General features: G+C 53.3%; 1 protein-coding gene across 1 annotated transcript in view; it reads left to right on the top strand.

Moving 5' to 3' along the window:
• The window catches only part of Lrp1 (LDL receptor related protein 1), a 91173-nt gene that overhangs the window by 52424 nt on the left and 22333 nt on the right, over positions 1-16416 (top strand). Inside the window, exons 25-44 of the mRNA XM_042699157.1 lie at positions 331-535; positions 692-856; positions 1929-2173; positions 2459-2590; positions 2865-3092; positions 3278-3452; positions 3542-3636; positions 3842-3991; positions 4153-4293; positions 4972-5106; positions 6694-6825; positions 7060-7194; positions 7361-7490; positions 7610-7736; positions 8180-8331; positions 8423-8547; positions 8817-9194; positions 10833-11022; positions 15176-15380; positions 15929-16121. Of these exons, the coding sequence (XP_042555091.1) occupies positions 331-535; positions 692-856; positions 1929-2173; positions 2459-2590; positions 2865-3092; positions 3278-3452; positions 3542-3636; positions 3842-3991; positions 4153-4293; positions 4972-5106; positions 6694-6825; positions 7060-7194; positions 7361-7490; positions 7610-7736; positions 8180-8331; positions 8423-8547; positions 8817-9194; positions 10833-11022; positions 15176-15380; positions 15929-16121 (3438 nt within the window). The remainder of the gene's footprint in view (positions 1-330; positions 536-691; positions 857-1928; positions 2174-2458; positions 2591-2864; positions 3093-3277; positions 3453-3541; positions 3637-3841; positions 3992-4152; positions 4294-4971; positions 5107-6693; positions 6826-7059; positions 7195-7360; positions 7491-7609; positions 7737-8179; positions 8332-8422; positions 8548-8816; positions 9195-10832; positions 11023-15175; positions 15381-15928; positions 16122-16416) is intronic.

Below are 16416 nucleotides of genomic sequence, written 5' to 3'. Positions count from 1 at the left end.
CTTCAAGCCATTTGCAGTAGTTCCAGATTCCTTATATTGAGTCTAACTCCTAAAGAATCCATGCTCTGCTCAGACCTCCTCCCCCAAGGTTAGTCCTTCTGAGAGCTACGGGCAGAAGGTGTCCTCCATCCCCCTCATTTCTCTCCACTTAACTTTCTGAGAGGATGAGTGGCCTAAGTGAGAAATGGGGGTGTTGGGAAGTTCACTGTGGGAGCACCAGAGGCATTGGCAGAGGTGTGGAGGGTTGACCATCCAGGGCTCCTAGGATCCGCACACCTAATCTGCTCCACCCCCCAGAGACCCCAGCCTCACACAACTCTCTCTTCCCAGCCCTGACCAGCTTTGAGGTGGTGATTCAGTATGGCCTGGCCACACCCGAGGGCCTGGCTGTAGACTGGATTGCAGGAAACATCTATTGGGTAGAGAGTAACCTGGATCAGATTGAGGTGGCCAAGTTGGATGGGACCCTCCGGACCACCCTGCTGGCTGGTGACATTGAACACCCAAGGGCAATCGCATTGGATCCCCGGGATGGGTAAGGACTCTGCCCATCCCCTCCTGGCCCTGTGGTCTCCTACAAGTCCTGACCAGGGGCCCTTGTCTCCTCAGTGCTATTGACCCTTTTCCCACCCTTTACCCATAATCCTACCACAGGCCCTGAAGTTTTCCCTCTTTACTCCCCACTCCCCAGGATCCTGTTTTGGACAGACTGGGATGCCAGCCTGCCCCGCATTGAGGCAGCCTCCATGAGTGGGGCCGGGCGCCGCACTGTCCACCGGGAAACAGGCTCTGGGGGTTGGCCCAATGGGCTTACTGTGGACTACCTGGAGAAGCGCATCCTCTGGATTGACGCCAGGTCAGTGCCCCTAACCCCCTCCCACATACTGGAGAGGCCTAAATCTACAACCCCAGGGCAGAGGGAGAAGCCTAGAGCTGTAAGGACAAAGGTAGTTGGCCAAAGACCCAGCACTACAGAAGGGCTGGGGTGAGGGAGAGGCTAGGGCAGAGTGAGGAGAGGTGAGTAGGAGAGGACCTGCTTTAGGGCTGTCCTCTGTGGTTAGCTGCTCATATGTGCCCTATCCTGGGTACTGTGTCTGCCTAGAGCAAGGGGAGACTTCCTAATCAATCTCCTCAGACAGGGTTCCTTGTGTGGGGAGAGGCAGAGGGGGGGCGTGTTTCTGGGGCCTGAACACAGGGCCTCATGCTCTCGCTGTTTTTTGGAGGGGAGCACAGTTGTTGGGCTTGAACCCTGGGCCTGGGCGCTATCCCTCAGCTCTTTGGCTCAAGGCGAGCACTCTACCACTTGAACCACAGCGCCACTTCTGATTTTCTAGTGGTTTATTGAAGATAAGAGTCTCATGAATTTTCTTTCCCGGGCTGGCTTTGAACCGTGATCCTCAGATCTCAGACTCCTGAGGAACTAGGATTATAGGTGTGAACCACCAGTGCCCAGCTTCTCGCTTTTTTTTTTTTTTTAAAGCTGGCATTCTAGTACTTAAGCCATACCTCCACTGCTGGCATTTTGCTGGTTAACTACAGATAAGAGTCTTATAGACTTTTCTGCTTAAGCTGGCTTCCAACTGTGATCCTCAGATCTCAGCCTCCTGAATAGCTGAGATTACAGGCACGAGCCACCAGTGATTGACTGCCTTTTTCTAACTTGCACCTAAACCCTGTGTTGGTTGTCGGTGACAATCCCGGTGAGAAGAGAGTCAGACTCCCTTGAGGAGGGTCTGAATGTGGGAACTGACACTTGTTGGATTCTGCACCATTGTCCCATTTGCTCCCTGGAGGCAGCAGGGCTTGGGAGGAGCAGTGGCACAATGTCCAGTTGGGAAGCCCATGGGCCTGGGTACAGGAGAGTGGGCTCCCGAGGAAGGGTATCCTGAGCCCTCTCCATGCTCACTCTACTCTGACCATACCTTCAGGTCAGATGCCATTTACTCAGCCCGTTACGACGGCTCCGGCCATATGGAGGTGCTTCGGGGACACGAGTTCCTGTCACACCCGTTTGCAGTGACCCTGTATGGAGGGGAGGTATACTGGACTGACTGGCGGACAAACACGCTGGCCAAGGCCAACAAGTGGACTGGCCACAATGTCACTGTGGTACAGAGGACCAACACCCAGCCCTTCGACCTTCAGGTGTATCACCCCTCCCGGCAGCCCATGGGTAAGAGACCAGAGCCTCGAAGGCTGGCAGAAAGGCACCAGCATCCCATTTAGCGTGATGGGAAGGGGGCCTGTGCATACCAGGGGTGGCACAGCCTGTTAGTAGCATAGGAGGGCCTAGCAACCGGGTGTATGTGTGCATGTGTGCGCATGTGTGCACACACACGCATGCATGCATGCTGGACCAAAGCATGGGAGCCACTTGGAGCAAAGGAGGCATAGGTGAGAAAAATCAGGTAGGGACCAACAAGTCTCAGGATGTTCTTTTCTGTTCTCTTCCCTCCAGCTCCCAATCCTTGCAAGGCCAATGGGGGCCGGGGGCCCTGCTCCCATCTGTGCCTCATCAACTACAACCGCACGGTCTCCTGTGCCTGCCCCCATCTCATGAAACTCCACAAGGACAACACCACCTGCTATGGTAGGGCAGCCCTTCCCCCAAGAAACTGGAGTAAACTGAGTCAGAGGGGAGTGCATCTGGGAGTACCCAGATGTTAAGGGAAGACAGGGTTCTAGTTAGAGATGTTCCCAAGAAGGGCACGGTAGGAAGAAGCTGTAAGTCTGCCATCAGCCAGCACCTGATGGAGTTGCTGTCTCAGAGCCAGCAGCAAGCAGAGGGAAACAAAGGAGGGTCTCCAAAACTCAAGGCTGAGGACTTCCCTCAGTGACTAGCCTTAACCCCCTTCATACCACAGAGTTTAAGAAGTTCCTGCTGTATGCACGTCAGATGGAGATTCGGGGTGTGGACCTGGATGCCCCCTATTACAACTACATTATCTCCTTCACGGTGCCTGACATTGATAATGTCACTGTGCTGGACTATGATGCCCGCGAGCAGCGAGTTTACTGGTCTGATGTGCGGACGCAGGCCATCAAGCGGGCCTTCATCAATGGCACGGGCGTGGAGACGGTCGTCTCGGCAGGTCTGGTCTTGCCTTGTTCCCCTCACCCAGAACCACCCGACCCTGGTCCTGATGGTCCTTCTCCCTATCCTGTTCCCTCTTGATGAGCCCCTCTGGATCACCTAACCTCAAAAACCATGCCATCTCCCCTTTCAGCCTGGGCTCTGCACATGTCCAACCACCAATCCCCTGCTTCTGTTCCCCAGATTTGCCAAATGCCCATGGGCTGGCTGTGGACTGGGTGTCCCGCAACCTCTTCTGGACAAGCTATGACACCAACAAGAAGCAGATCAACGTGGCCCGACTCGACGGCTCCTTCAAGAATGCAGTGGTGCAGGGTCTGGAACAGCCCCATGGCTTGGTGGTCCACCCCCTGCGAGGGTAGGTGCTGGGCCCAGGGCTGGGAAGCATGTGGGTGGGGCTGGCAAAAAGAGGACCCTGACCTGACCCCTCTTGGCGCTTTTCCCCAGGAAGCTGTATTGGACAGATGGGGACAACATCAGCATGGCCAATATGGATGGCAGCAATCGCACCCTGCTCTTCAGTGGCCAGAAGGGCCCTGTGGGTACGAGCCTCCCTGTCCATTCCTTCAGTCCTCCTCTCCTAGAAGATGATCCCAGGGTCCCTCCAGCCTTCCTCCCCCAGCCCCAGTTTAGTGCCTGGTCTCACCACCCTCCTCCAGAACCATGTCTTTCACATATACTCTTTTTCCAACCTCTTGATCTGGCGCTGGTGCCAGGCTCCCTGGCAGTGACACCCCCATCTTCCAGGACTGGCTATCGACTTTCCTGAAAGCAAACTCTACTGGATCAGCTCTGGGAACCATACCATTAACCGCTGCAACCTGGATGGGAGCGGGTTGGAGGTCATCGACGCCATGCGGAGCCAGCTGGGCAAGGCCACCGCCTTGGCTATCATGGGTGAGGGCCCCAGGCAGGAGTGAGGATGGGAAGGGACAGGCCAGCCAGATGGCTAGGAAGCAGGGACTGCCTCTTCCTGTGACAGCATAGGGGTCACAGACCCTTCAGGAGAACTGGGTTGGGGGCCTTCCCAAGGGTCTCATCCCCTCCTGTGGCCCCAGGGGACAAGCTGTGGTGGGCAGACCAGGTGTCGGAGAAGATGGGCACGTGCAACAAGGCTGACGGTTCGGGCTCCGTGGTCCTGCGGAACAGCACCACGCTGGTGATGCACATGAAGGTCTACGATGAAAGCATCCAGCTGGGTAAGCAATAGGGGCAAGGGGCGAGGCATCTGGGAGTTCAGAGGCAGTGGGGTTGGGAAGAGATAGGAACTTCAGAGTGGCTCCAGAGTAGGTGCAGGCTGCCAGGATGGGAGGGAGGCAGGGCCGGGGGGAGGGGGACAGTGAACAAGATGAAAGCCACCTAGACTCCCTTATCATCCCAGAGGCTCCTTCTGCTTCTTCTCACAGCAGCCTGGTCACCAGGTCCAGGGACCTAGGTGGCAAAAGATTTCAATTAGGTTGAGTGGAGACTTGACCAGGGTGACGTTGGTGAGCGTCTTGTCTCTGAATAGTTCAAATCTGACACTCAGGTCCCCAGGAAGGCCACTTAACTTTGGTTTTTTTCCTTTTTTTTTTTTTTGTTTGTTTTTGGTTGGTCATGGGCTTGAACTCAGGGTCTGGGAGCTGTTCTTGAGCTCCTTTTTTTTTTTTTTTTTTTCTTTTTTCCTCTCTCAAGGATAGCCCTCTACCACTTTGAGCTACAGCTCCATTTGTAGGCTTTCTGGTGGTTAATTGGAGATAAGAGTCTCACAGACTTTCCTGCCCTGGCTTGGCTTTGAACCACAATCCTCAGATCTCAGCCTCCTGATTACAGCTAAAATTACAGGGGTGAGCTCCCTACTTCATTTAACTTTATCTCTGTCTGCTGCCTTCCCCCAGACCATGAGGGCACCAACCCCTGCAGTGTCAACAATGGTGACTGCTCCCAGCTCTGCCTGCCCACGTCCGAGACAACGCGCTCCTGCATGTGCACAGCTGGCTACAGCCTCCGGAGTGGCCAGCAGGCCTGTGAGGGTCAGTGCCCAGGTTTTCTTACCTACCTGACCCCTCTTACCCTATATCCTCCTCTTCCTCTTCTGGGGCCAAGACCATTCAGCATATATTACAAGGAGCCTTGTGAGTTGGGTGCTTTGTAAGGGTGCCCATTGGGCTGGATGTGGAAGAAACCCACAGATATTCCCTGTGCCCCACTGTACTCTGCAGCCTGAGCCAGAAGGCCTATGTGTCAGGGAAGCTGGACTCTTAATGTGGCTGTAACTGTCCAGTGCCCACTGTAGGTTTTGGAGAGTAGATGCCAGCAGACAGGCAGGCTAGAGGAAGAGTGGAAGAAGTGTGCTAGGAGCTGGGTTGACAGGGTGGGTAGGAATGACGGCATAGGTTGGTAGCTCTTGTGGTAGTATGTGCTTAGCATCACCATGCCCTGAGTGAAAGCAGGGAATGACAGGTAAAGGATCTTCTGTGAGCCAAGTTTCAACAGAAGCTGCAGAGGGGGTGTGAGCAGGGCCCCTGGGCTGAGTGGTAGACAGGGTGTGGGAAGCTTGATAAAACTAGGAGGGTAGGGTGGGGCTCCTGTGGGTTCAACCACGTGTGCCTAGAAGGTGGTGTTTGGGAAAGATTAACCTGGCGGCTCCCTGCCAGGATGGGGGAGGGAGAACCCGAGGCAGTTAGATCACTTAGGAGACTATTAGGAGTAATACCCAGGAGGAGATGGGCCTGCGCTGGGCCAGGCAGCTGGGGTGAAGAGAAGGGATGAGAGTCTCAGAGATATTTCACAAGAACTTGCTAACTGGTTTACAAGCTTGCCCCAGGACAGCACTTTTTCCCAAAGTGCACTCCCAGGAACCTCCCTTTGATGTGGGTAGATGTTACAGAAAGAAACACTGGGTTCAACAAAGTTTAAAAATGCTTCTTACTGCACAGCTTCTCCGAGCCTTGAATTTGCTTGTCTATACTGAGTATTTCAGAGGAAGACTCTGTTGTCTGGGTTTCCCAAATTTACTTGGCCGTTGATGATTTTTTTGTTCGTTTGTTTGTTTCCACCCAGCTTGAGTAACCAAGCTCTGCCACGAGATTCATTTGGGGACACATTACATTAAAGGGATAAAGGAAAGGAGGATTGCTGGGATGCATAGCTAGTGGTGTTTCCCAAGAACTGGGAAAATGGGAAGAGCAGGTGCTGGGAAGGTTCAGTAGTTTGCTGTGTTGGGAAAAGGTGTGGCCTAGAGAAGTAGGAGGACAAACTGGAAATCAGGACTTTGGAGTCACAGGATCCTGATTGTTAAGACCCTCCTATCCTCTCCCTAAGGGCAATTGAGAGTAGAGAGTTGGGTTTGGGTCGAGGACAGAGTAAGGAGAGAAACCCAAGTCTCTGCTGCCCTCTTCTGTTAGTTAGAGGTTCTGCAGGTGGTCCTCTGGAGCTGGGCTCTCCTGCCCTCCCAGCCAAGTGAACTTCTTCAGGCTCCAGGGTGTGTGTGTTGGAGAAAAAGGAGATAGAAGAGGTGAGGAGGGGAAGAGAATGTCAAAGAGGAAATAAAGAAGAACAGGTTGATAGTGACAGGAGCCAGGTTTCGGAGTGTTAGCTTGTAAATGCCTGTGTTTCAGGTGTGGGCTCCTTTCTCCTCTACTCTGTGCATGAGGGGATCCGTGGAATACCTTTGGATCCCAATGACAAGTCAGATGCCCTGGTCCCAGTGTCTGGAACCTCGCTGGCTGTTGGCATCGACTTCCATGCTGGTGAGCAGGAGTGATGGCATGACCCAGGACCCGTGGGGGGTGATGCTCTGCGGTCTATGTAGAGGCTGTACTGGTGGGTTGGGAGAGACTTCCACAGCTGTCCTGCCCCCACCCAGCATCTCCCCTTCCAAGCAGTCACCTCTGTTCTGAAACCCCATACGACTAACACCCCATATGACTGACACCCTGCCTGGGTTCTGCCTTATTGGGCATCCTCATGTTGGCTCCTCCCAGAAAATGACACCATTTACTGGGTGGACATGGGTCTGAGCACCATCAGCCGGGCCAAGCGGGACCAGACATGGCGTGAAGATGTGGTGACCAATGGCATCGGTCGTGTAGAAGGCATTGCAGTAGACTGGATAGCAGGTGAGCAGTGGGAGGGCCTATGAGAATCAAGGAAGAGGGAGACATGGGGTTTCTGAAGGAAAGGGAGATGGTTGGGGCTGGGGCAAGGTCAATGGGGAGCTGCAGGGGTTGGGAGAGGACTTGTGTCTCTACCCATCTACCTGAGTCCCCCCAATTCTCTCCTCAGGCAACATCTACTGGACAGACCAGGGCTTTGATGTCATTGAGGTGGCCCGGCTCAATGGCTCTTTCCGATATGTGGTCATCTCCCAGGGTCTGGACAAGCCCCGGGCCATCACTGTCCACCCAGAGAAGGGGTGAGAATCTGGACAAGCTTGAACCTGGCTTTGTCACTTTTCTAGTTTCCCCCTAGTGAAACTTAACTCTCTTGCATGATCAAGTTACTGACAACCCCCATTTTGCCTGTACCCTACAGATACTTGTTCTGGACTGAGTGGGGCCAGTACCCGCGTATCGAGCGGTCTCGCCTAGACGGCACGGAGAGAGTGGTGTTAGTTAATGTCAGCATCAGTTGGCCCAACGGCATCTCAGTGGACTATCAGGTTTGGAAACGCACAGCCTTAGAGCTGGACAGGTAGATTGCTGAGCGCTGGGGAGGAGAAGACATGGACCAGGGAGAATCTCAGGTTCCTCTAACCCATCTTCACTCAGATTAGGATTTCTCTGCCCCAGGATGACAGAGAGTCACTCAAAAGTGGAGATTGAGGGGCTGGGGTTGAAACTTAACGGAAGAGTACTTGCCTGGTATGCTTAAGGTTTAATCCTCAGTACCACAAATACTAATACTAATTATATTTTTTTTTAAGTTTTGCAAATGGGACTGTGTCACACAGAGTTAGCACAGAGGTAGTGCACAGGGAGGGAGAATAGAAGAGGAAACAACACAACCCGATGCAGGAGCATGACTCTCACTGCTGCCTGGGATACAGGGGCTGGTTGGATGCTGGGAGCTAAGCTGAAGTGGATGGATGTCTCTGGTGTGCAGGATGGGAAGCTATACTGGTGTGACGCTCGGACAGACAAAATCGAGCGCATTGACCTGGAGACGGGTGAGAATCGCGAGGTGGTCCTGTCCAGCAACAACATGGACATGTTCTCAGTGTCTGTGTTTGAAGATTTCATCTACTGGAGTGACAGGTGGGGGCTCGGTCCTGCCTTCTCCTGCCTGTCCGCTCCCTCCTGGTACCATGGATGCTCTGCTCATGTCCTACCCTCCCTTGCCCACCAGGACTCATGCCAATGGCTCCATCAAACGTGGGAGCAAAGACAATGCCACAGACTCTGTGCCCCTGCGCACTGGCATCGGTGTGCAGCTTAAAGACATCAAAGTCTTCAACAGGGACCGGCAGAAAGGTGAGTCTGAGGCTCTGGGCTGTGGAAGATTGGGAAGCAAGAGCAGCCTGGCTCTTGACTATGAAGAAGGTCCAGGAGAGATGCAGAGGGGAACTTTCCATGAGATCCCAAGGCAGATCCAGATGTTGGACACGGGATGGGGTATCTGAGCTAGGCTAAGCAGGCTAAGCAGGGCCTTAACTGGAGTTTCTACCCAGACCAAGATGTGACGGGGACCAAGGAGCCTTTGCCAATGGTAGGCCTTGCCCTCTGTCACACTCTCCCTATAGGAACCAACATGTGTGCGGTAGCCAATGGTGGATGCCAGCAGCTGTGCCTATACCGGGGTGGCGGGCAGCGGGCCTGTGCCTGTGCCCACGGGATGCTGGCAGAAGATGGAGCCTCATGCCGAGAGTATGCCGGCTACCTGCTCTATTCAGAGCGCACCATTCTCAAGAGCATCCACCTGTCAGACGAGCGCAACCTCAATGCACCTGTTCAGCCCTTCGAGGATCCAGAACACATGAAGAATGTCATTGCCCTGGCCTTTGACTACCGAGCAGGCACCTCCCCGGGGACCCCTAATCGCATCTTCTTCAGTGACATCCACTTTGGGAACATCCAGCAGATCAACGATGACGGATCAGGGAGGACCACCATTGTGGAGAGTAAGCCAGACCCGGAAGTGGGGAGGGGAAGGAGGTGGCACCCCTACCCTAGCTCTAAGTCCCGCGGGATATAGGTCCTGAAGTGCCGGCCAGATTCCTGCATCATTAATTCATTCTGACAGTTTGGAGTCTGTAGTCTCCCTCCTCCCTCCTCCCTCTCTTCCCCCTTCTGCACTGGGTTTTGTGCTGCTCCAGCGCTGCCCAACACAGGCCGTGGATCTGGGCTCCACGTCTGGGCTCCAGTGCCTTGCCAGTCACTTAGCAAAGTTTCCTTCTCTAATCCAGCCTGCACTTAGTCATTTACATGAAGAAGCAGGGTCCTGGAGACTTGCTGTGCCTGTGAAGGCTTGACTCAGCATGGGAAGTGGGGCGGGGAGGGGGGGGGGGAAAGGGGGGGAGTTGTGGCACATGACCCAGAGAGCAATGAAGCCATAAAACTATCACTGCAGCCCAGCCTTTCAGCTATTTGGATTTGTTTTTTCTGGGCTTGAACTCTGGGCCTGGGCTCTGTTCCTGAGCTTTTATGCTCAAGGCTAATGCTCTACTGCTTAGGCCACAGCTCCACTTCCAGCTTTTTGGTAGTTAATTAGAAATAGAGTCCCACAAAGGTACCTGCCTGGGCTGGCTTCAAACTGCAGTCCTCAGCTCTCAGCCTACTGAGTAGCTAGGATTACAGATGTGAACCACCAGCACCCAGCCTCTTTGGAAACTTTTGATTGCCCAACTATGTGTGCTTCAGTTCAGCCTGGCCAGCCCAGGGCCTTGACTCATTTGCTCTTTTTTCTTTATTCAGCTGGTCTGCAGACCCACCAAGCATTGAACTAGGTTCTGCATATTCAGCAGAAACAAAGAAACAAATCCACACTTGTCCTTTCAGCTTCCTCTGGGACATTTTTGGCCTACAAAATCTTGTCCATGTGTCTATCGTGCTGAGTATGGTGACTCAGACCTGTAATTCCAGCCACTTGTCTCAACATACAAGTTTGTGTGGTGGTGTGCCTGTGATCCCAGTTACACGGGAGGCTGGAGGATCGAGGTCAGAGGCTAGCACCAGGGAAAATGCAAGACCCTATCTGAAAAATAACTCAAGTAAAAAAGGAGATAAGAGCTGGATGCTAGTGACTCATGCCTATCATCCTGGCTATTCAGTATGAAGTCTGCCTAAACAGACCAATCTATAAGACTCTTCCACTTAATCAGAAAAGAGCCGGAACTGGAGGCATAGCTCAAGTAGTAGAGCACCACCTTTTCTTCCCCTCAAATGCCAAGGGAGAGAGTATGAGGTCTTCCCAAAACCACAGTGTCCACCTGGTATGGTGGACAGAACTCTGGCAGCTGAGACAGAAGGAATGGGAGTTAAAAGCTAGCCTGGGCTAAGAGTGGAGCTGGGTGGTAAAGCATGCATTTAATCTGTGTAAGGCCCTGGGTTCCATCTCCAGCAACTAAAAAACAAAACAACAAAAGCTGTGGCCTAAGTGGTAGACTCTACTGGACCCCACAAACTCCCACACCTCACACTTCCGCTTCCTGTCACAGGAACAGGCGCCCCAGGATGTACCCCTTAGTTTCTGCCAGGCTACCCCCTGGCTCTGTTCTTCGGCCCCCTCCTGACCTGTAGCTGTGGCTGTCTCTTCACAGACGTGGGCTCTGTGGAAGGGCTGGCCTATCACCGAGGCTGGGACACTCTCTATTGGACAAGCTACACAACATCCACCATCACCCGCCACACAGTGGATCAGACCCGCCCAGGGGCCTTCGAGCGGGAGACAGTCATCACCATGTCTGGAGACGACCACCCTCGGGCCTTTGTGCTGGATGAATGCCAAAAGTGAGCCTTCAGCCCCAGGAGTGGGGACACAGGGGCTGGGAGGAGGGAGGCAGAAATTGCCCTAGGGATCTTCCTTGCTGTATGGCCTTAGGTGAGCTGTATAACCTCTCTGAGCCTGTGGTGATATAGCAGGAGGATAATAGTTCAGATGCCAAGACTATAGGAAGGGTTGGGACTGTGGAGGATGCTTCTGGCTTTGCAATTGATTCATTCCTCAAACACCAGTGCTCAAGGCACAGCATCAGTCCTTTGTGGTCCTGAAACTCAAAGCCTCAGGCAAAGACCACTGAGTGAGCCAGGCATGTGGAAAGCTTTGGTCCAGACCCCCAACCCCCCTGGCTTGGGCAGAGAGTTCATCTTCCTGGGACCAGTGACAGTGGCTTGGGGCCATCACAGTGACTGAGTGGCATTGTGTATGGGAAAAACAAGGTAGAGCTGTCCAGATAGGAGGACTTTGAGCCAGTCTGGGGAGGGAAGGCCGAGTAAGGCCCGCAAAGCAACCCCTCCCCTGCCATGGGCGGGGCCCATGTGGGTGGCTGGGGAGCTGGGGCCAGGTCACAAACACGTCCAGTGTCCAAGCCAGGAAGAAAACAACCCCAGTGCAGTGCTGTTCCCCAGCTCCAGGGGTCCACCTACTCTGCGCCTGGCTTGTGTTCTTGTGGGGGAAGCCACCCCTTCGCCATAGCAATCCTGGCCTGTGTGTGAGCAACACTTTTCCCCCTGATTCAGCAGTATTTGGAATGTTCTCAAAAAGCCTTACTAGGAAACTAAAGGACAAACAAACCCGAAAGCTGCTACATAGAAACCATGAGCGCTGAACCCAGATTCCTCATGCAACTGTAACTCCAGTCCGGCTCTAATCCAGCCTGGCAGGCCCAGCCAGCTTGGCACAAGGGCCTTCTGTTTCCTCTTTCTTGTTCCCTGCCATGACCCTTGATAACATCACCTGTTGGGGGTGGCCCAATGGTGTCCTTAACAGCCTCGAACCTCTGTGGAAGGTTAGGCTAGTTGTCCCTCCACCCCCACTTCCTACTTCCTCTGGGACCAAGGACAGGACTTCCCCAGGGCCAGCGGCATTGTTCATCAGCAAGTGGCTTCTGATATCACAGATGTGCCAAGAATCCAGTAGGGAACCGGAGCATGGGGCCCTGCCCCCCAGCCTATGTATTCTATTCAGGGTGGGGCACAGGAAGCTACGTGGCTGTGCAGAGGACCTGCCCTGCTGGAACCTCTCCAGGTTCTCTGAGGGGATGACTAGAGGGTGCTGACACCAGGGTGGGGCCCAGGGTACCCAAGGAGAGAGTGGGAATGTCTGGGCAGCCTTCCTCGGTCAGAAGGAACAGGCGGCACTTTGGGGAGTTGGAAGGAGCCAGTGTGGCCCACATAGAGGTGCAGAGGGCCCCACTTCCTCCTGACCTACTCCAGACTGGCCATAGGGATGCTGTTGGCCCTGAAGAACTCAGACAGAAAGTCCACTGTGTTCCTGGCTGCCAACCACCTGGCCCAGAAACACATTCTTTCCTCCACCCTCCCTTCCCATAGAGCGGTCTTACCAGCCTCAGTGCTGGTAAGACCATCAGCACCATCTTTCCGGGTGCAGTTACTCAGTCACGGGAAGCTGCTGTGAGTGGGAGCTGGGCAGGACCAGAGGCAGTGCAAGTCCCTGGTGGGGACCAGCAAGCGAGTCCATCTTCCAAGTCAAGAAAGAAGACTGTGGGCTGGGAAGGTGGCGTAGTAGTAGAGCGCTTGCCTAGTATGCATGAAGCCCTGGGTTCCATTCCTTAGTACAACATACACAGAAAAAGCCTGAAGTGACACTGTGGCTCAAGTGGTAGAGTGCTAGCCTTGAGCAAAAGAAGTCAGGGACAGTGCCCAGGCCCAGGCCCTCCCTCCCCCCCCCAAAAAGAGGACTGTAGTACCTAACTCCCCATTTTCTCCCATGCAAGTTGGTGGGCATGGGGAATGTCACTCCACCTCCCACCAAATTCACCTCCTGATTCCACCAGCATCTAGAACCTTCCTCCTCATGTCTGTTCAGATGCTCAAGAGCAACCATCATCTTCCTCAGGGATGAGGGCCTATCAGAAGCAGGCGATCATTCACCTGTGATGGGGAGGCTTGGGGTGGGGGAAAGAAGCCTGGAGAGCTTTGGGCAAAATAGGCTGCAAACACTGCAGAGGGCAGGCATGGGTCCTACCAGAAAGGAGCCAATCCTGTGCCCTTCAGGGCTTCTCAAACTCCAGCTTGTGGAAGTGTTGTCTGGAGAGCTCTAGAAAGCGCTGGCTGCCCTGGCCTGCCCCACCCCAGTGTGACATTCAGGGAACAGGGCCCACCATCCAATAGTGGATGGACCTAAGGCCTGATGTCTGCACTGCCATTGTGTCCTGCTTGACAGACCCTGCGGTCTCCCCATCGGTTTCAAGAGTCACCACTCCAAGAGTAGCATGGCATGCCTGGGGCCTTTTTACCCAGAGGAAGTATATATGGTCAGAGCTGGCAAGACCCATGGCTGGGGTTCAAATCACAAATCATAAAGGTCTTAAATTAGAGAGAAGGTGATTCTTGAAGGTGTATGTGTGTGTCTGTGTGTGTGTGCGAGTGCATGTGCACGTGCGTGCGTGCGCGAGTGCATGTGCACGCATGCGTGCTTATGTGTTGATATTGGAGCTTGAACTCAGGGCCTGGACACTATTCCTTACTTAGCTTTCTTAAGATTGGTACTCTACCAGTGGAGCCACAGCTCCACTTCCAGCTTTTTGGTAGTTAGAGAGAAGAATCTCATGGACTTTCCTGCCTAGGCTAGCTTCAGACTGAAATTCTCAGATCTCAGCCTCCCAATTAGCTAGTTACAGGCATGAGCAATTGGCCCCCAGCTCTAGAGGACTTTTTTTTTTTTTTTTGTGATTGTGGAGCCTGAACTCTGGGCCTGGGTGCTGTCCTTGAGCTTCAGCTCAAGGTTAGCGCTCTGTCACTTGAGCCACAGTGCCACTTCCAGCTTTTTCTGCTTATGTGGTGCTGAGGAGTCGAACCCAGAGCCTCATGCATTCAAGGCAAGCACTCTACCACTGAGCCACCTTCCCAGCCCCTCTAGAGGGCTTCTTGAGGGTAGGACCCACGTGTATACAAGATCTAAGTATCACTCACCACCCAACAGGGTTTTCTGGGTGGTTTAAGGGGGAAAAAAACAAAACAGCCTCAGTACCAAGAAGAGAGAGCTGTTAGGACAAAATCCATGGAAAATATTTATACAGTGCTTACAATGTTATTGAGCCGGATATAAACTTCTTTCTTTTGTGTGTATGTGTGGTACTGGAGATTGAACCAGAACCTTGTGTTTGTTGAGCAAGCACTCTGCAACTTGAGCCAAATCCTCCATCCTTTTGTTTGTGTATTTTGTTTTTTAGATAGGATCTCTAGCTTGCCCAAGGTGGCTTCTGACTCCTCTTGCCTCTTTCTCGTGAAATACATATGTGAGCCACTATACTAAGCAACATTGGTTCATGTCTATAATCCTAACCACTCAGGAGACTGAGATTCAGAGGCTCTCCATTCAAAGCTAGCCTGGGTAGAAAAGTCTTTGAGACTCCATCTCCAAAACAACAAGCACAAAGCAGGAATGGAGGCATGGCTCAAGTGGTAGGGTGGGTACCAGCCTAGCAAGCACAAGGCCTCAAGTTCAAACCCCAGGCTAAAAAAAGAACAACCATTTAATTCTCTCAACCACACTGTGAGACTGTGAGGCAGGTATATGATTCCTATTTCACAGAAGAGAAAGAAGATATGGGTGGTTAAGTAAGTTGCCTAAGGATATCTAGCTAGTAAGTGGTAAAGCTGGGACTAGAATTCAAGAACCTGACTCACTTAGCTCCACAGCCTGTCACTCTGAGCCAATATAGGTAGGCATTTTGCTATATGCATGTGTGCACACATATACCACAGTAAATCAGAGCTGGCCCTGTGGTGTGTGACCTTTGTGTGTCTAGCGGCATTGATGCTGTGTTGGCTTAGATGGCTCTGAGGTTTGCCAGGTATTGGGGGTCTGGTGCACTCCCTGGGCCCACCCTTGGGTTCTTGCTGTCTACAACGCTGGCCCATGCACTCCAGGGTGGACCCTCTGACTTTGACTCCTGATCCCCGCATGCCTCTTCCCCAGCCTGATGTTTTGGACCAATTGGAATGAGCAGCACCCGAGCATCATGCGGGCAGCCCTGTCTGGAGCCAACGTCCTGACGCTCATCGAGAAGGACATCCGCACGCCCAACGGCCTGGCCATTGACCACCGTGCCGAGAAGCTCTACTTCTCCGATGCCACCCTGGACAAGATTGAGCGGTGCGAGTACGACGGCTCCCATCGCTATGTGAGTCGGCCGGGCTGTTGGGCAGGAAGGCAGTGTGAGGAAAGGCAGGACCAGCCACTGAGCACCAGAAGGGGAGGCCTGAGGCATGGCAAGAAACGCTGGGATGCCAAGCACTGATGGCTCATGTCTATAATCCTAGCTACTCAGGAGGCTGAGGTCTGAGGATTGCAGTTTGAAGCCAGCCCAGCCAGGAAAGTCCTTGAGACTTGTTTCCAATTCACTACCAAAAAAGCTGGAAGCAGATCTGTGGCTCAAGTGGTCAAGTTCTAGCCATGTCCAGGGACAGTGTCTAGGCACTAAATTCAAGCCCCAGGACAGACAGACATACACACACAAGCTAGGAGATGAAGTCCCACCCAGGTTCTGGTCCTGGGCCCCATTGGGACTGGTTCCCTTATCACTTAGGCAAGAGGAGTGGCAATGCCTATATGGGCATCCTTCCTATTCTGCGACTTCCCCCTCCCCCCTCCCCCCTGCTGCAAGCTGCAATGGTGGCGTCAGGAGGAGGCCCACGCTGCTCAGGGACAGCAATGCTGTGCTCTCTGCAGGTGATCCTGAAGTCTGAGCCAGTCCACCCCTTCGGACTGGCTGTGTATGGAGAGCATATCTTCTGGACTGACTGGGTGCGGCGGGCAGTGCAGCGAGCCAACAAGTATGTGGGCAGTGACATGAAGCTACTGCGCGTGGACATCCCCCAGCAGCCTATGGGCATCATCGCTGTGGCCAATGACACCAACAGCTGTGAGTGTAGCCACAGCCACTGTGCCTGCATGTGCACATACACACACACACATAGACACACACACATACACATGCATCCATGAATCCACACATATACACATACTGCAGCCCTCCCTTGCTCTTCCTGGAGACACACACCTGGAGACATCTTTATTATTAAAAACTACAGAACACTTGACTGATACTCCTCTACTTCAGCTCCCCCTCGAAACAGCTCTGCAAGCTGGGCATGGTCAGCCCTGAGCAAAAGCCAGACCTTAACTGGAAAATAAGCTAAAAGCAAAAAGGGCTGGAG

Source organism: Dipodomys spectabilis, unplaced genomic scaffold (assembly GCF_019054845.1).
Source record: "Dipodomys spectabilis isolate Male_0828 unplaced genomic scaffold, ASM1905484v1 ptg000234l, whole genome shotgun sequence".
Taxonomy (NCBI): Eukaryota; Metazoa; Chordata; class Mammalia; order Rodentia; family Heteromyidae; genus Dipodomys; species Dipodomys spectabilis.
Note: the sequence above shows the minus strand (reverse complement) of the source record. Positions and strands in the feature narration are given on the sequence as shown.